This window comes from Balaenoptera musculus, chromosome 15 (assembly GCF_009873245.2).
Source record: "Balaenoptera musculus isolate JJ_BM4_2016_0621 chromosome 15, mBalMus1.pri.v3, whole genome shotgun sequence".
NCBI classification, from domain to species: domain Eukaryota; kingdom Metazoa; phylum Chordata; class Mammalia; order Artiodactyla; family Balaenopteridae; genus Balaenoptera; species Balaenoptera musculus.
The window spans coordinates 53,319,630-53,335,758 of NC_045799.1; the positions used below are offsets into that span (position 1 = coordinate 53,319,630).

A 16,129-nucleotide genomic window follows, 5' to 3' on the forward strand; every position below is an offset into this window, starting at 1 on the left:
TACAGCTTGCTCCTTCCTACAACCCCTAGAACTTGGGGGCTATGAGCTGCTACATGCTTTTATAGATGATTTTACCTTGCCCAAATGTCTCTTCTTGGTTCTTGCACTTCTGTAACTCTCCTTGCATGAGACATGGCTAAACAATGCCTCTTTCTTCATTTAATTAATTAATTTTTTGGCCGCGTTGGGTCTTCGTTGCTGCACGCGGGCTTTCCCTAGTTGCTGCGAGCCAGGGCTACTCTTTGTTGCAGCGCGGGATTCTCATTGCGGTGGCTTCTCTTGTTGTGGAGCATGGGCTCTAGGTGCGTGGGCTTCAGTAGTTGCAGCACATGGGCTTCAGTAGTTGCAGCACGTGGGCTTCAGTAGTTGCAGCACATGGGCTCAGTAGTTGCAGCACATGGGCCCTAGAGGGCGCAGGCTTCAGTAGTTGCGGCACGTGGGCTCAGCAGTTGTGGCTCGCAGGCTCTAAGGCGCACGGGCTCAGTTGCTCCACAGCATGTGGGATCTTCCCGGACCAGGGCTCGAACCCGTGTCCCCTGCATTGGCAGGCGGATTCTTAACCACTGCGCCACCAGGGAAGCCCTCTTTCATTTATTACCTCATGTTCTTGTTTTCAGCTTGTGTTTCTCTCAGCTCTAGGATCCTCTGCAGCTTCTCCACTTTGACCTGTCTTATCCTTTCAGTATTTTCAGTCTCCTGGAAGTCATATCTGCAGCCACCTTTGCAAATTGGCTCAGAGGTTCCCCTATCCTTGCTGGAATATGCACTCTCATACTCTGTCCCAGCCTGCTCTAAGTCATTTGAATCAAATGCTGAAAATGGAACCCACCACCTTCCTCACCAAATGGCACCCTTGACCACTAAGTTTCAAGCCAAAGCTTAAAAACAAGGAGGTATCTTTTGTCATTCACAGCTATCTGGGTAGTACAAGTTTTCCCTATGATTCTAAATCATGACAGACTAATTCTCTTTCCTTTTCTTGGTGTTCCAGGACACCGAGAAGACCTGGGGATAAAGTTTATGCATTTTAAACACAGCAGCTGACAGCCCCTCATGGTGTCCTTGAGGCAAGATGGACAATGTGGACCAGGTGGACTGGGTACGATGCAGCTGGTCGGCTCTGCAGTTGGCTTTACACTCATGTTAACAAAGGGTTTGACGGATGGGAGAAAACACTGGACTCTGTCCTTGGCCTAGAGCTGGATTTTTTAAAAAAGCCAACAAAATCCTCATTAATTTAATGGGCAATACCCATTCCTCTTTTTATTAGCATATAACATGCCTCTAGCTCCTTCATTCCACTACAGAAGTTCACTAAATATAATTGACAGAACAAGTGACTTCAACAGTACAAAAAGTGATGAATAATGTAAAAGACACTGTTTTCAGTCTGAGAAAGAACTCTACAGAAGACTCAGATGGGAGATTCAGACTTAGCTACGTACTTCAAGAGAATGCTCCTTCTTCAAGAACCCTTTCCATCAACAAAACTGGCTGTGAGAATCGAGGGAAAGGCGAGTGTGGATGCAAGCTAAGGCCTGGGGACCACAGTCAAGCCCCCCACCTGTCTGGCTGGGGCGGAGGGCAGCAGGCAGGTGCGCAGGACGGACAGGGAGGCGACAGCAGGGAGAGCCAGGGAAGGCAGGACAATGCGCTGCCTTCATCTTTTGCCCCCACCAGGACCAAGGACAGTGGTTCTGAGAGTGTGGTCTCCTGATGAGCACCAGCAGCTATCTGGGAATCTGTCCACCCCAGACCTACTGATCAAGAAACCCTAGGGGTGGAGTCAAGCAATCGATGCTTTACGAGCGGCCTTCCAGGTGATTCTTTTTTTTTTTTTTAAGTTAGCTGTTTTATTTATTTATTTTTTTGGCCATGCTGCAAGGCTTGTAGGATCTTACTTCCCCTACTAGGGATCAAACCTGGGCCCTTGGCAGTGAGAGCTCGGAGTCCTAACCACTGGACCGCCAGGGAATTCCCCAAGGTGATTCTGAGGCACAGGAAAGTCTGAGAAGCACTGATCCAAGTGTTCCCTGCTTGGAGACTCACCAGTGAGCACGAAGCCAAATCCACAGTACATTTATAGGGCAGCTTCTGTCTCCCACAAGTCAAATTACTCCTAGGCAAGTCGTAAGAATTACAACTTTCCCTTTCTCTTTCCATTTAGTCCCAGCAACGGCTGGGACACAACCCTTAACAAGCCACCTTGAGGTCACCCTCTGGCCCCAGCAGAACCAGAGGCACAGGAAGCCTCTTCATCAAAGGTCCTACTTTTTGTCTGTGGGTGTGATGCTGCCATTCACAGCCGTGCTGTCTGCTGCCTGGATGGAGGTGGACCCAGTCTCCTAGGGGAAGGAAGCACAAGTCGTCAGGTCAGCCTGTCCATGTGAGGCCCTGATGAAAATAAAAATGAGGAGGCATGGAACCTACGTACCTCTTCACATATTTTCAATTTCTTTGTGATTGCCTGGTAACAGACAGCTGGCTAATAAAGAAGAAGTGAGAAAACCACTTATTAAACTGAACATTTAACCAGTCTTCATTACGATTTCCCTATTAAGGTTAGGTCCAAAGCGGGAAGTTAACATCAAAAACTTACTTGGGAAAAAAAAAAAAAAAAACTTATTTGGTTTCCAACCTTATTGAATTCCAAACCACACATGAAAAGTTAACTTGCGTCACTTCATTCAGCTCTCACGCAGCTCTACAAGATGCTTTTGCTGATCATGACGTTGAAAATCAGAGGTGTTAAGTCATGTGCCCAGAATTACAGACCTGGTCAGTATAACTGGGCCTCGAATACAGATCTGTCCAACTCCAAGGCCACATACCATCAGCAGATCCTATCAGGGCTCAGCCTAACCGATAGCCCTGTAGACACTTGGGGAAACTCCCCCCACACTCTCAGGGCTCATGGAGACTGCCTTCATCCAGCAGCACTGGCTACCTTGTGCGTGGTCGACAGCTCCTGAGGTTTCATTTCCATCCTAGACTCTGAAGGCAACCGCAAATGTCTCAACCACACAGCCACTAAGTTTTAAAAGCTTTTTTGGGTTCATTTTTAATCTTAACAGTGCCTGATTCACGAGTGGTCCTCTATGTAGCTTTTAAACTTAACTAGTTGCTCTGGGCAGCAGTACAGGTAGAGTCTAACTTTTCAGACTAGCGTGAGGTTCCAAAGGAGCAGGACTCTCCCCTCAGGCCAGCTCCTGACCAAGGATGAAGAACCTCAAAGAACAACTTACCTTCTCGGTTTGGCTGAGCAGGAAGTGATGGAAATGAGGGTCTGCATCTTTAACAGGCTGAAACCAGAAAATGACTTAATAAAACAAGTTATCTTCCAACAAAGGTCACCTCCTTCTACCTGATAACCAGCTTCTCCTCTGGCTGAAACACCTCTGGGAGCTGGGCTCATTCTTACAACTGCCTGGAAACTCTTCTCCCATTGCTGGTCTAAGCCTTTCATAAATGATGCCCATTCTACCTGGAGGAAAACTGGTTTCAAGTGGAAAAGAATGAACGTTTCTGCCAGGTTGGTGGATAAGTTTCAAGTGGAAAAGAATGAACGTTTCTGCCAGGTTGGTGGATAAGTTATTCCCAAACACTGGAATAATATTTAAAAAGCATACTATTTTTTAAATCCATCATTCACCAGTCACTTCGGATGACCCAGCAGACCAAACCAAATTCTCAGACTTTTCTGATCTTAGGATTTTGGCCCACTTGTGCCTGGTGCTAGACCCTTGAGTGTCTTGACTCACTGAGGATCAGTATTAACAGAAATGAAGAGACAACAACTGCAGGACTGTCAAGGGCTTTTCCTAAGTAGGCCCAGCAACAGGGGGACAGTGCATCCACCCCAAGGATAAGGTAGTGTGCAGCTACCAAACATCAAAGCTGTATAAACAGTGAAAGGGTGTTTATAAAGTACCAAGTGGAAAAAATCTGCAGAATGATCCCACTTTTGTGAAAACCAACACTACTCCCGAAAGTAAAAACTGTAACATGGGTATGTGATTATATAAATGATGGTTAAGTGGGTGCGCCAAAGGGTTTGGAGTGAGTTACATCAAGCTTAACAGTCAGGATGCCCCAGGGTGGAGACCTGTGCTTTTTAACTCATTCACTTCAGTACTGTTTGGCAATTAAAAAAAAAAAAAAAAAAGCCTCATACACAAGAAAAGTGGGGGAAAGGAAAAGCACATCACACAGTCAGGCCAGGAAACCAGCTCCGAGACTGGGCTTTTCCTGGCCCACGGGAGAGGTTATTACCTCGCTCACGGTTGGCTGCCATTTAAACGCGGCCATGGGTCCGGCCATCATCCCCTTCACAGTACTAGACTCGGGGATGGTGAGGTCCTACAGAGGGAAAGGCAGATGGTCAAAGCGCTGTGGCGCCTCAGGAGCAGGTGTCTTCCCGCCTAACGTGGGGAGCACCTCTTCACTGTTTTGCTCCCTTGAGTCACGCTCCACCCCGAACCAGCCCTGCCGGCTCCACGGTCTCCCCAGGCACGGCTCTGATGACTGTCCATCGGGAGAAACAGGGCAAGTTCTTGTCAACACAGAGGGAGCCTTTCTTCTTCTCTGTTCTGGAAGTAACAAATGTGTTCCTGTGCCAAAATTTCATAAGGATGGAGGTAACGGGAAAGCCCAATTGTGGTCTGTAGTGTGGTCAGCAGGTCACAGAGAAAATTCCTTATGGCAAATAATGAACATTAAGACAACAGTACTGGCTTCAGAAGGAATCCACCATATCTCAAAAAAAACTAAGAAAGCCACATGGAGCAGTGAGGAGATTTGCCCAACTTTTTACAGCTGCTAAGTGACAAAGCCAGAATTAGAACCCAGGATGGTCAGGAGCCAGGAGCCTGCTCTCTCCCCAGACAGAAGGTAGGAACCATTTGGGTGGGAGTCAAGAGCTCAGTGGGGCATGTTGAGATCTCCACTAGACAGCCGAGGGGAAATGCAAGGAGGGCCACCGAGGCTGGAAGACAGCAAACGGGGAGAGGGACATGAGGTCAAATCTGTGGTGGAGAGGCAAGAGCAGATCAGCTGTAGAGCTTTATCCCTAGACACCTGGCCCGCAATGGAGACGCTCAAAAAAAAAAAAAAAAAGAGGCCCAGTGCAGTACTGTCTCAGAGAAGTTTCTGTCATGACGGACACGTTCTGACTCCACTGTATCTAGTGCAGTAGCCACAAGTCACATGTCATTATGGAGCACCTGCTAGTGTGACTAAGAAACTGGATTTTAATTTGGGTTTAATGTAAATTAATTTAGATGTCAATGGTCACCAGCCTAGTGACTGGTCTAAGGCCACAACAACAGAAGGGAGTAAGGCGAGAACACAGCTCTCTGTCCAGTACTGACCAAAGGCCTCGACTCCTGGCTCCTTGCTCTCTGCACAAGTCTGGATCTTAGGAGAGCCACGGACAGTTCTGTCCTGTACGGATGGTTCGTGCCCAGAGTTGCAGTTCTCAGCTCAGGACTCAGAAATAAGAGCCCCAGAGAGAGGGTGAGTGTGCACCCGTCACACGGCTCCCACACAGAGTCTAGACACAAACCCAGCCTTTGCCTTCCCGCACATAATCGACACCCCTGCCATCAAGGTCAGGCTTTTCAGTTAATCCTCATGGGACAGAGAATTATGGCCCAGAACGGCAATCATCTGGGGCTCTGCCCAGTTATAAGCTAGGCTACTGTGCTGTTCCAGAGAGGAGCTCGCCAGCCAAATGACAATTACTATAGCAACACACACTCTTTTGTGAGGAGTCCCTACAAGTAAGCCTGGCAGCAGCCCCTGGGGTTGCACTAAAACAACCACACTCTCACTGCACAACAGGCTACTGCTAAAAAATAATAAATGTACAATGTTCATCAAATGTATAGTGTCGCAGGCACTAAGTACTTGGCTTGTGTTACTCATTTAATTCTTAAACCTAAGAGGCTTTATTATTTTCAATGACCAGACAAGGAAACTGAGGCAAAGGTAGTTGGCCAAGGTTGCACAGCTGTAACAAGTCACGGAGTCATGATTCAAACTCTAGGTCCTCCTCCTAACCTCTCCTTTATACTTCCCTTTATCCAAAAAGAAGTTGTTTCTCTCCAGGGCGAGCACAGGAGTTGGTGAGATCCATGGCTTAAGATACCAGACAGCATGAATTTGGAGAACAGTATAAAACCTGATAGCCCAGATTTCTGTGGGTCCCCAGGAAATGAATTCAATTGGATCAAATCAGATCATACCCCCTGAAAAATTCTTCACGCACTGCTCCTGGCAATTTCTAAACTTTTTCCACCTTTGGCTGGAGGTTCCCTGCACTCATGGTCACCCGGGCTGTCCCCACCGCTACAGTTGCTCTCATCTACTCTCTGTCTTAGGTCATCTAACAGCGAGAAGGACCTTCTCTAACGCAGAGATTGCACAGTGGCAGCTGACAGGCTGAATCTAGTCCAGAGAGATGTTCCTTTGGACCTAAAAGTGTTTTAAAATTTGAGTTAGCTTCTAACATTTAAAACTGGAACATTTCACTTACAAATAAAAATCTGTATTTCCAGCTTCTCTTGAGAAAAACCAGACGATTTGGCAAAAGTTGGCTGTAACCCTGAGGCGGGGGCCTTGGCCTCCCCAGACAGCAGCCGCTGCCACCCCTAATGCTCTCGGCCCAACCTCCTGGTTGAGCACTCTCTCCCTTCCCTGCCTGGTCTCACTGGTGTCCGAACTTGCAAGTTTTGATCTGACATTCAGCGTTTCATCACAGCCTCATCACCCGTCTGTGCCAGCCATCTGGCTTCTAACCCCTTGATCCTGCTCTAAAAATCTTCCCCTGTGTTTTGACAGACTACCCTCTTCACCTCAAATTCTCCTCCCTTGGCTTCTAAGACTCATACACAAATCTTTTTGGGAAGAAGGTGAGAGGTATATTATTTCTGCTTTACTTTACTTTGCCGGCTCTGCCCACTTCTTCCAACCCTGAGCTATGTGCATTCTCTCTGCAAAGCCAACTTCTGCCCTTCACTCTTCTCTCTCCTTGCTTCCCCCGAAGACAATCCCTATCTGGTCTCATGGATCCAACGTCCTCTCTAGATATTCGCTCCTCCACAGCTACATTTCCATCCTATGTTATTGGAAGCCTCCCTGGCAGTCCAGACATCACTCCAAATGCATCACACTCAAAACAGAACTGGTCCTCTTGCCCCGTAAGCCAGCTCCTCTCCTTACTCCTCTGCTCAGAAAAAAGGCATCATCATTTCCCCAGGCACAGACTTGAAATCATCTCCCTTCCCTTTTTTCCATCATCCCCTATATGTAACCAGTTACCAAATCTTATGAACTCTTCCTCTGAAGTGCCTCTCACACAGTTCCTTTCAATATTTGCTATCCCACCCACCACCCACCCCCGCCAAGGAAAGCTCCTTATGAACGCACACCTGAAGTTACCCTTCTCGTTGGCTTTGAGCCTTTCTTCTCTGCCCGCCATGATCCCTAACACACAGCTGGGCGCACACTGCCACCTCCACATCCAGCTCAAACACCTTCACGGCCCCCTACTGACTCCATGATAGTATAACACTGCTTAAGTAGACCTCAAGGCTCTTCACAATCGGGTGACAACCTATCTTTACCTGTCAGCTCTTCTACCAGTACTGAGACTCTGCATGCCAACATCTAGCCCAGGCGGGCTGTGCCCTTCATGTATGGAAGGCCTTCCCTTCTTTCCTGCTCAGCCCTTTCCAGTGCCAGCCCTTGCATGCTGGCTCAGGTGGACTCTTCTCCTCCCTCGACCATCTGGTCCACCCGTGCATCCAGGCCGTGCCCCTCCCCTGGTCTGCAGAATTCTTTAGGGCAGCACATAGCAGAGGACTCTATGTCCATTCAGGGAGCTGAAGCATACCGTAGAGCTCAGCTCTCCGGTATACAAAAGAAAGTCACTAACCCCAGAAGCTACAGAGATAAAACAAACCTTCTCATCCTTTGGGGGCCGACCCCGCTTCCGGGGACTTTGCTCTTGGGCTCTTTTCAGAGGGGACTTGGAGCCTCTCTCTGAAGAGCCTGAAGACACCCTCTTCTTTCCTTCTCCCATGTTCTTCTTCACCTTCCCTTCAGACAGGCTAAGCTTGCGCTTCTCATCACCTGAGTTTGGCCTACTTCTCTCCTCACTGGAATTACGCCGATTCTTGTCATCAGCAGAACTGTGGGATGATGTCTGAAAGTTTAATAATAATAATGATAACCACCACAACAGCCGCCACCATCACTACCACGATTTACAGGAGCCACACCCTGTGATAAGTGCTTTACATGTGTTATCCACACAACAACCCTATGAAGTAGGCTCTGCTGTCAACTCCACTTATATTTGTGGAAGTGGATTGAAAAAGAAATTCAAGTCACTTGCCCACAGTCCCCAAACTGGATTTACATCCAGGGAGTGGATATAGCCCAGAGGCCGTGCTCCTAATCTCCATGCTATAAAAGGGAGAAGGCCTGTGCTATACTCAAAAGCTGAGATACTTCTCCTGGGTCCAAGAGACTTTCCTAAGAGCAACAATCTATTCCAGAAAGGTCAGCCACATGCGTGGAGTTTCAAGTTGATTAGCAAAACGCTGATACCTTAGAATTGAAGTAGCTCTCTCTCCACTGGCATTGCATTAAGAATAGTTTCGGGTTCGGGCGATATTTAATCTGTCAGTTACTATGCAAAAATAACTAGTCTGGAGTCGGCATAAAGTGAGAATTGTGGAGCCTCTCACCTGGTCTTTCCCTTTGGCTCTCCTGAGGAACTCTTCTACGGCATCCACAGCTTGCTGGAATCGTTTCCCCTTGTTAATCTTTATCATTTCCTCCTTATGTGCATGATATGGCTTGAGCTGTTCCACTTTGATCCAGGCACTGGCAGAAAACATAGAGAAAGGATATGATCCACACTGCCTATGCCCAAAAGTATCAAAGACCTCACCCAAGCAGAATGCAAATACCTGTTTGGTTTAACTGGACTTTGAAACAGGCCTGCCATTTTTTTTCAAAACATGCTATTGACCACCCCAAACTCTTGAGCCTAAAAGTATGTTTTCTTGAAACAAGTCAAACCACCACCACCAAAATCAGCATCCTCCAAATAAAATCACTGCACTGCAGGTTATTTCCACTCTTATTCACCAGCCTTCCACACTGAAACACACACACTCTGCCACTAGCTCAGGGCAGAGGAAACCTGTAGATGTGCTCCCATTCTCACTACACAGTACAAATGGCCCCACGTGGATCCCAGGGAATCAGGGCTCTTGGAAGCGTTATCAACCACGGCAGCATCACTGTCCGTCAAGAGCCTGAGCCAGAATGATGACCTGTCAATCCACTGAGAATGTGGGATGCTACGAGGGCTAAAGAAAGGCAACATCTTCAAAAATCTGCTGCTTCTACAAATGTTTGCAGCCTTGGAGCCTATATTTGTTCATAAATGATTGTATCCAGGGCTACTAAACCACACAAAACTTGTGACACATTGGAACAAGGGCAGTAGTCACAAAAGCAGGCTTTTAAAAACAAGATTCTACTTGAGATTAAAGGAAGGGGAACATACTCTTCCGATTTTTAATTCCTACCACCAATGCAAAACACATGAAAATGAAAAAAGCCATCAACTCTGGAATAACTGGCCTACCACACTAACCTGCATAAATCTGCCCCAGCTGGCTTTTGTGGTTTCCCTAAATGACATTCAGTTTCCAGAACACCAGTAATAATGGAGAGAATTTTATAGGCTTGGCAAGGTAAGAGTTGATTTACATATTTTACCATGTAATACTCAGAGGTTTCATAGCATAACCTTCAGAAAAAGTGGGTCAAGTCAAGGATATAGAAACTGGGCTATCACACTAACTTAGGATTCTTTCCTTTACAGAAAGCTAGAGAATATTCACTAATAACAGTAAAAGTGCTAACCTCTGCACATAAAAATAGAGCTACCAACCCAGCAACAGCCACCTGTGCTTTGAGTGGTTGTGCTAATGGCTGTGATGATGGGTCTGCACAAGCACAATCTCTGGAACCATCAGTCTGCAAACTAGGACTAGGCATGTTATCTATGAGTAAACAAGACTAGAGAGAATGAAACAGTGAACGGGCACTCAGACGCTGGTCTTATTGCACAGAGCTCCAATGAGATGAAGTAAGCAGGTACCTTCCTAGTGACCAACTCATCTTGAGGTTTGAAATTGGACACAACAGACCCAATGGGTCTGATCTACAAGGAGGAAAAATGGAATTAAATTTTGACCCCACATTATTTAGCAAGTGCGTTTGTAGCATTTCTAAGGACAAACCACCAGAGCAATCAGAAGAAAAGCCAGACACACCCTGAAAAGCAAGTCAAACTTTCAGATTAAATGGCAGCTCTAAGGTGACACAAGTATCAGTGATGAAGCTTAAAGTCCCACAGTCCTCAGGAGAAGCCTCAACCCTCTCCGAGCTTCAGGTCAGAAGCTGAGACCTGCCCAAGTTCCTAGCATAAGAAAGACTGGGTGGTTTTCATTGAGTCCCTTGAGATGGGACAAGAGACTCTAAGAACCCCTAACTCCCTCTTCCTCAACCCCCTCACTTGAACCTCTGATTCAAGTGGAAAGGTGAGAACATCTGTGGAGGAAGCACTAATAAATCCATGCCTATCTGTTAGTTGAAGCATTTTAAGTGCATTACTGACTTCTGCCAGGAGAACAGTATAGTCAAAATTCACTCATCCTAAATAAAGACTGGCATTTGAGATACTAAAATTTTCCTCTTATGACCATCTTTGAAAAGTGAAAATAGTTTGCTAAAAGAACTGACAGTATAAATAGGACTTCAATAGGATAAATGCAAGAAATGTTAATCTACTTAAGAAATCAACCTCTTGTTGGAGAAACATCCTGTCACGTCAGAAAAACAGTAAATAAAAAGCCAGAAAAAAAAAAAAAAAAAAAAAAAGCCAGCCCACTGGAGCCCTAGGAAGATTATCTCTTGAAAGCAAGATGAATTGAAATTCACTCTGGCCATCTCAATAATTTTCTCTCTGAAGGCTATGTTGCAAAACTCTCTCTCCTTAAAAAGGGCAAGCTTGAATTTCAGCTGGAGCTTCAATAAGCCCCACTCTTCATCCACTGAGGCCCATCAGGTGGGGCCCGGCATGCAACTGGTGCTCAATAATCACCTAGTAAATGACACCTTCTAGGCACGTTCAGGGGGGCTGGATTGCCGACCTCTGGGTTAAATAATGTATGGTTGCAGAGGCTTTTTGTAGTTGTTGCTGTTGTTTGTATGTTTTTAAAGTGACTGTTCTGTTTCTTTGCTTGATATAAGCTGTAACTTGTGATTTCCCTCTTAATGAGCTCCCAATGCCTAGGTGGAGCTGTACCTTTTCCAACCAATTTGCTGTGGGCTGGGAAGTCAAAAAAATCAGGCTTAGTCAAGTTGTGTCTAACCAACCGGCTTTGCTTCTATATACAAAGAAGTTAATTACACGTTGTTTGTAGAAGTAAATGCCCGAAAACAAGCTAACTGGCAATCAGTGAGATCATTACAAAGAATGAAATGGAAGGTCCCTTAAGATACTTGGCTAAGTGGAAAACAGCAAGATACACAACAGTGTGTGTAGTATGCAAGCACTTGTGTAAAGACGAGGAAAAAGGAACATGTAACTTCCTGATGATGTGCAGTGTCTCTGGAGGGACTCGCCATAAGAAACTAGTATAATTGGATGCCTATGGGCCAGAAACTGGCTGTCTGAGGGATGAGGATGAATGGAATTGTTTCAACGGTTTACAGCTTGATTTGCGGGGAAACCATGAATATCTGTTACTCCTAAAAAACAACGTATCAACAATAAAGGCCTCTGCTGTAGCACATGGGCTACTCTGACTGCCCAGAGGGTTCTCCCCCATGACTTCCTTGTGTAGGTCTGCTCAGGTGGGTAGCTACTGCCTGGCTGCCTGTGTAACAGCACCTGTAACACGGCCAAGAGCAGCAAACTTACCCTGGTATTCTGATACACCTCCTACAGATGCCTTCCATTTGAGAATATAAAACTTCCACTAAGCCACCTTCCGATCATACACTCAAAATAAATTTTAAAATTTCACATTTTCAAACACTTCCATAATTCTGACCTGCCTTCCCCTTAAATTAAAACTAAACTATGATATCATAGTAAAGAAGCCAGTCTATGAACAATCTCAGGCACCCTCGTCTATGTGTCTCAGACTTCACAGCAACAATAACCTGGGCGGGAGAGAGAGAGTACACACACGCAAGCACAGCCCACAGGTGAGAACAAGGATGAGGTCAGAGATGTGTGTTCACCTCTCCATCTGGATTTGGTGAGTACCGTAGTACTTAATAAATAATTTCTATGCTTGCCCCCTCCCCGCTTAAACCAATGAAAGAGGTTGAGGATTACTGAGGTGTTACAGGTCCAAGTCTAAGCTATTCAGAAATCAAGACACCCAAAAAAATGCAAATCAAAAAACAAAACAACCAAAAAAGCCACAAAACAAATAACTAACAATTTCAGTTAATTTCAAGCAACTGATTATCATACAGACATCAACAAAGACTTGCAGGGATTTCCCTGGTGGCGCAGTGGTTAAGAATACGCCTGCCGGGCTTCCCTGGTGGCGCACTGGTTGAGAGTCTGCCTGCCAATGCAGGGGACACGGGTTCGAGCCCTGGTCCGAGAAGATCTCACATGCCGCAGAGCAACTAAGCCCGTGTGCCACAACTACTGAGCCTGCGTGCTGCAACTACTGAAGCCCGTGCGCCTAGAGCCTGTGCTCTGCAACGAGAAGCCACAGCAATAAGCCCGCCTGCCACTAGAGAAAGCCCGTGTGCAGCAATGAAGACCCAACACAGCCAAAATAAATCAAAAAAAAAAAAGTTAAAAAAACCCCCCAAAAAATAAAGACTAGCAGAGAAAATAGATTTAGAAGATTTTTGTTTCCAAAACTTGAAAACATTCCCAAATGCTGGATAAGGCTCTCAAGCTGCACTGCCAACACCAACATGGCCAGCCACTTCTTTCCATGCATGACACCTATTCCTGGGGTCCACTGCCTCAGCCACGAAGGGAGTCACCTGTAGGACAGGAGCTGCTGTTGGCACTGGGAGGGGAGAATCTGCTCAGAGCTCTCTAGGATAACTACTGTTCAGCTCTGGCAGAGGGACACTGCTGGCTCACTCCAAATACTGGAGCAGTGGCTCTCACTATCTGCTTGGCTCAATTCTCCAACCATTGCATGTGTTGGATGCAGGGAAAGTGGGTCAATCAGGTGCCAGGTGAAAAGAAAAGGGGATGCTCAGATGGTTCCAATCTGCTGTGCTTCTAATTATGAGCCACAAACTTTTCTAGAAGTTACATCATTATTATTTAAAAAAATTTTTTGGCCGCACCTCGAGGCTTGTGGGATCTTAGGTCCCCGACCAGGGACTGAACCCGGGCCCTCGGCAGTGAGAGCGAGGAGTCCTAACCACTGGACCGCCAGGGCATTCCCTCTAGAAGTTACTTTAGCACTCACTCAGACACCTCACAACCAGGCTGTCCCACCTTATATCTAGCTTGATGTAACAAGTACCTCAGGCTGGGACCTTGGACATCTTATCACTTACATCCTTATGTTTCCTGACTCTTAGTTTCTACATCTGTTGAAAAATAAGAACCAGAAAAACTACGTTTCCTGAAAGAGCTATTGTGAGGATCAGATGCAAAGACTGCTATAGAAACTCTTGTTTGGGATTTACCCATTGTTTGCCCACGGTATTCTTTGAACTGGTTTGTTTCTGGTGGTTTTTTGAGCACCTGCAAACTAAATGAACTCCCTCCATTCTGCCATTCACGGCCACTGATGAAACTTTTAAACCCTGAGCTCAGTTTCTTCTCTGATGAGCAGCCACCTGTTCGAAGTGGGCCATCATGTGCCTGAGACTTAATCTTTGGTTGTGGTCATGTGGTGGAGTTGGCAAAATTACACTGAAGTTATTTTCCCCTCTGAATTTTTGCAAAATAGAAATGGACTGTGGGCAGTTCCCACGTAGCCACCTAGGCTCAGCTGAATCCAGCCATTTTATATTAAGTCCTTCCCCTCACAGGGGAGGCTGGTTGGGAAGGTCTATTCCTCGCTTCCTTTTTGTGAGGGGGAGCAAAGTCAGGAACGAACTATGTTGCCATCCAGGTGACATCACCCCTGGCCCTCTCTTCCTGGTTCCCTCTTCCAGTGGGAAGTCAACATAATTTGCTAGATGTTTTGGAAGAGGAAGAGAGAAAAATCAGGTTTCTAAAAGACTGAAATCACCATTGATCTTAAGAAGCTGCCCTTTTTACTCTTTAATAAAAGTCCCTGCTTAACATAAAAAAATCACATCTCTCTCTGTATTTTAAGTAGCATGTCAGTTTTGAAACTGAACATCCCTGACTGAATCCTATGTTCCTCAGGAATACAAGAACAGCCTCACTGGGTCAGAACATGTCCACCGAGGTCAGGGCCCAGTGACCAACGGAGCCCCTAGAACGTGCCAGGAGCACACGACCCTCTCCCTGGCATCAAGCATTAAAGGTGAGGTAGAGTCCAGCCTCTGCTGTAGCCACTTACAGCTTTGCCCATAGAAAGTCATTCTCATCCCTAAAAAATCCACTTGTATTTCCTGTCTAAACCACATCTCACACAGTTCTCCTTATATATGTCCTAAACACAGTCACACAACATTTATTCTACTCACGGTGCCCCTTGTCAAAACACCTGAGGATTTATGAACAAGTCAGTGTTTATCTCTTTAAGGCCGCTCATTATTTCACCAGTTCTGATGGTGTTTTTTTCTCGGTCTTCGCTTTTTCACGTTAAAGAGTCCTCTCTTTCACCTGATTCAGTCCCCTTTCCCGATGCTGACTAGTTCCAACAGATCCCATTAGGATGATAGATTAGACAGCACATAGTACTCCTGGTGAGGCACGATACAGTTTTTACATAAAGGTGGAACGATGTAAAAATAAGAAAAAAGAGTAACAAGGAAAAAACAAAACCAACCAAACAAAAAAAGGTGGAACAATGTACTGTTTTGTGTTCAAAGCCTTTATGGTCAAAAGAACAGACCTGGCTGACATCCTTAGGAATCTCCAACTCCCAGATGCCTTTCTTTTCAAACACAGATCCTTCCCACTCTGCCCTACCATGGGCAGGGTCTGTCTCTCTCTCTCTCTCTCACACATTTTCCTTAAAGCCACCTGCTTCTTATCAGCTTTCTTCTTTCGTAACAAATCTATACCCCGACCTGATGTTTGTCGAACACCTGCTCTTGCCAACCAATATTATGAGTAAGTGATGCTACTTCTTCATAACTACAAGGTAGGGGGTGTTATCCCCACATGTGGATGAGGACACAGAGTCTTAGAAAAGTGAAGCAGCCCAAATCACAGAGCACGCAAAAGTGGTATCTGAATATACATTAGGCTGGTAACAAGCCAGAGCTCTTTCCCCAAAGTAATTCGCTGCTACCAAACAATCTGGAGATTTTGCCTTCAGTTAATACAAAGATTCTAAATAAAATCTGCCTAACACTGATCACTAAGAACCCTTCTCCCTTTAGAGACATACTGCAGATCCTTACCCTTTGTTTCCTTTCATGAAGGCAACTGCTTAGCCACAAAAAGTTAACATGTTAGTTCCCTGGTAGCTTAATTTTTAAATGGTTTTTTACGAACACTATCAAGGAGGTTTAGAAGACTAAAGATATTATATCTAGCCACTGCTGTGTATCCACTTGCTTACGAATCTCCTCAAAGAACTTTAGTTAGAAATCACTTCATCACCACCACCAACACGTTATTTTTGTGTCTAGGAAACTCATCCTTTTCACTGGCTTCAAAGGTTTGCCTGGTTGAGTGCTTGAGTGCTGAGATTCCCTCAGCTCCAATTTCCTGTGTCCTATTTGTAGTATTTCGTATACATAGGGACGACAGTTTATTCTTCTAGCCTTCCAGCATTTAAAAAATTATCATAAAAACACAATAGCTTTCAGGTCTCCTGTAAGCTGATTAACTCCCCACTTTCTATGAGGTCCCATATGTGTTTCAGACTTGTGTACTTCTTCATTTAGCTAACCAAGC

At 45.7% G+C, this 16,129-nt stretch overlaps 1 protein-coding gene across 6 annotated transcripts in view; it reads right to left on the minus strand.

Moving 5' to 3' along the window:
• The window catches only part of GLYR1 (glyoxylate reductase 1 homolog), a 36,198-nt gene that overhangs the window by 14,727 nt on the left and 5,342 nt on the right, over window positions 1-16,129 (minus strand). For all 6 annotated transcript variants that reach the window (XM_036824487.1, XM_036824482.1, XM_036824486.1 and 3 more), the window contains exons 4-9: window positions 8,754-8,892; window positions 7,964-8,206; window positions 4,273-4,359; window positions 3,246-3,302; window positions 2,435-2,485; window positions 2,272-2,345 (exon numbers count right to left, since the gene is read on the minus strand). In XM_036824487.1, the coding sequence (XP_036680382.1) occupies window positions 2,272-2,345; window positions 2,435-2,485; window positions 3,246-3,302; window positions 4,273-4,359; window positions 7,964-8,206; window positions 8,754-8,892 (651 nt within the window). The remainder of the gene's footprint in view (window positions 1-2,271; window positions 2,346-2,434; window positions 2,486-3,245; window positions 3,303-4,272; window positions 4,360-7,963; window positions 8,207-8,753; window positions 8,893-16,129) is intronic.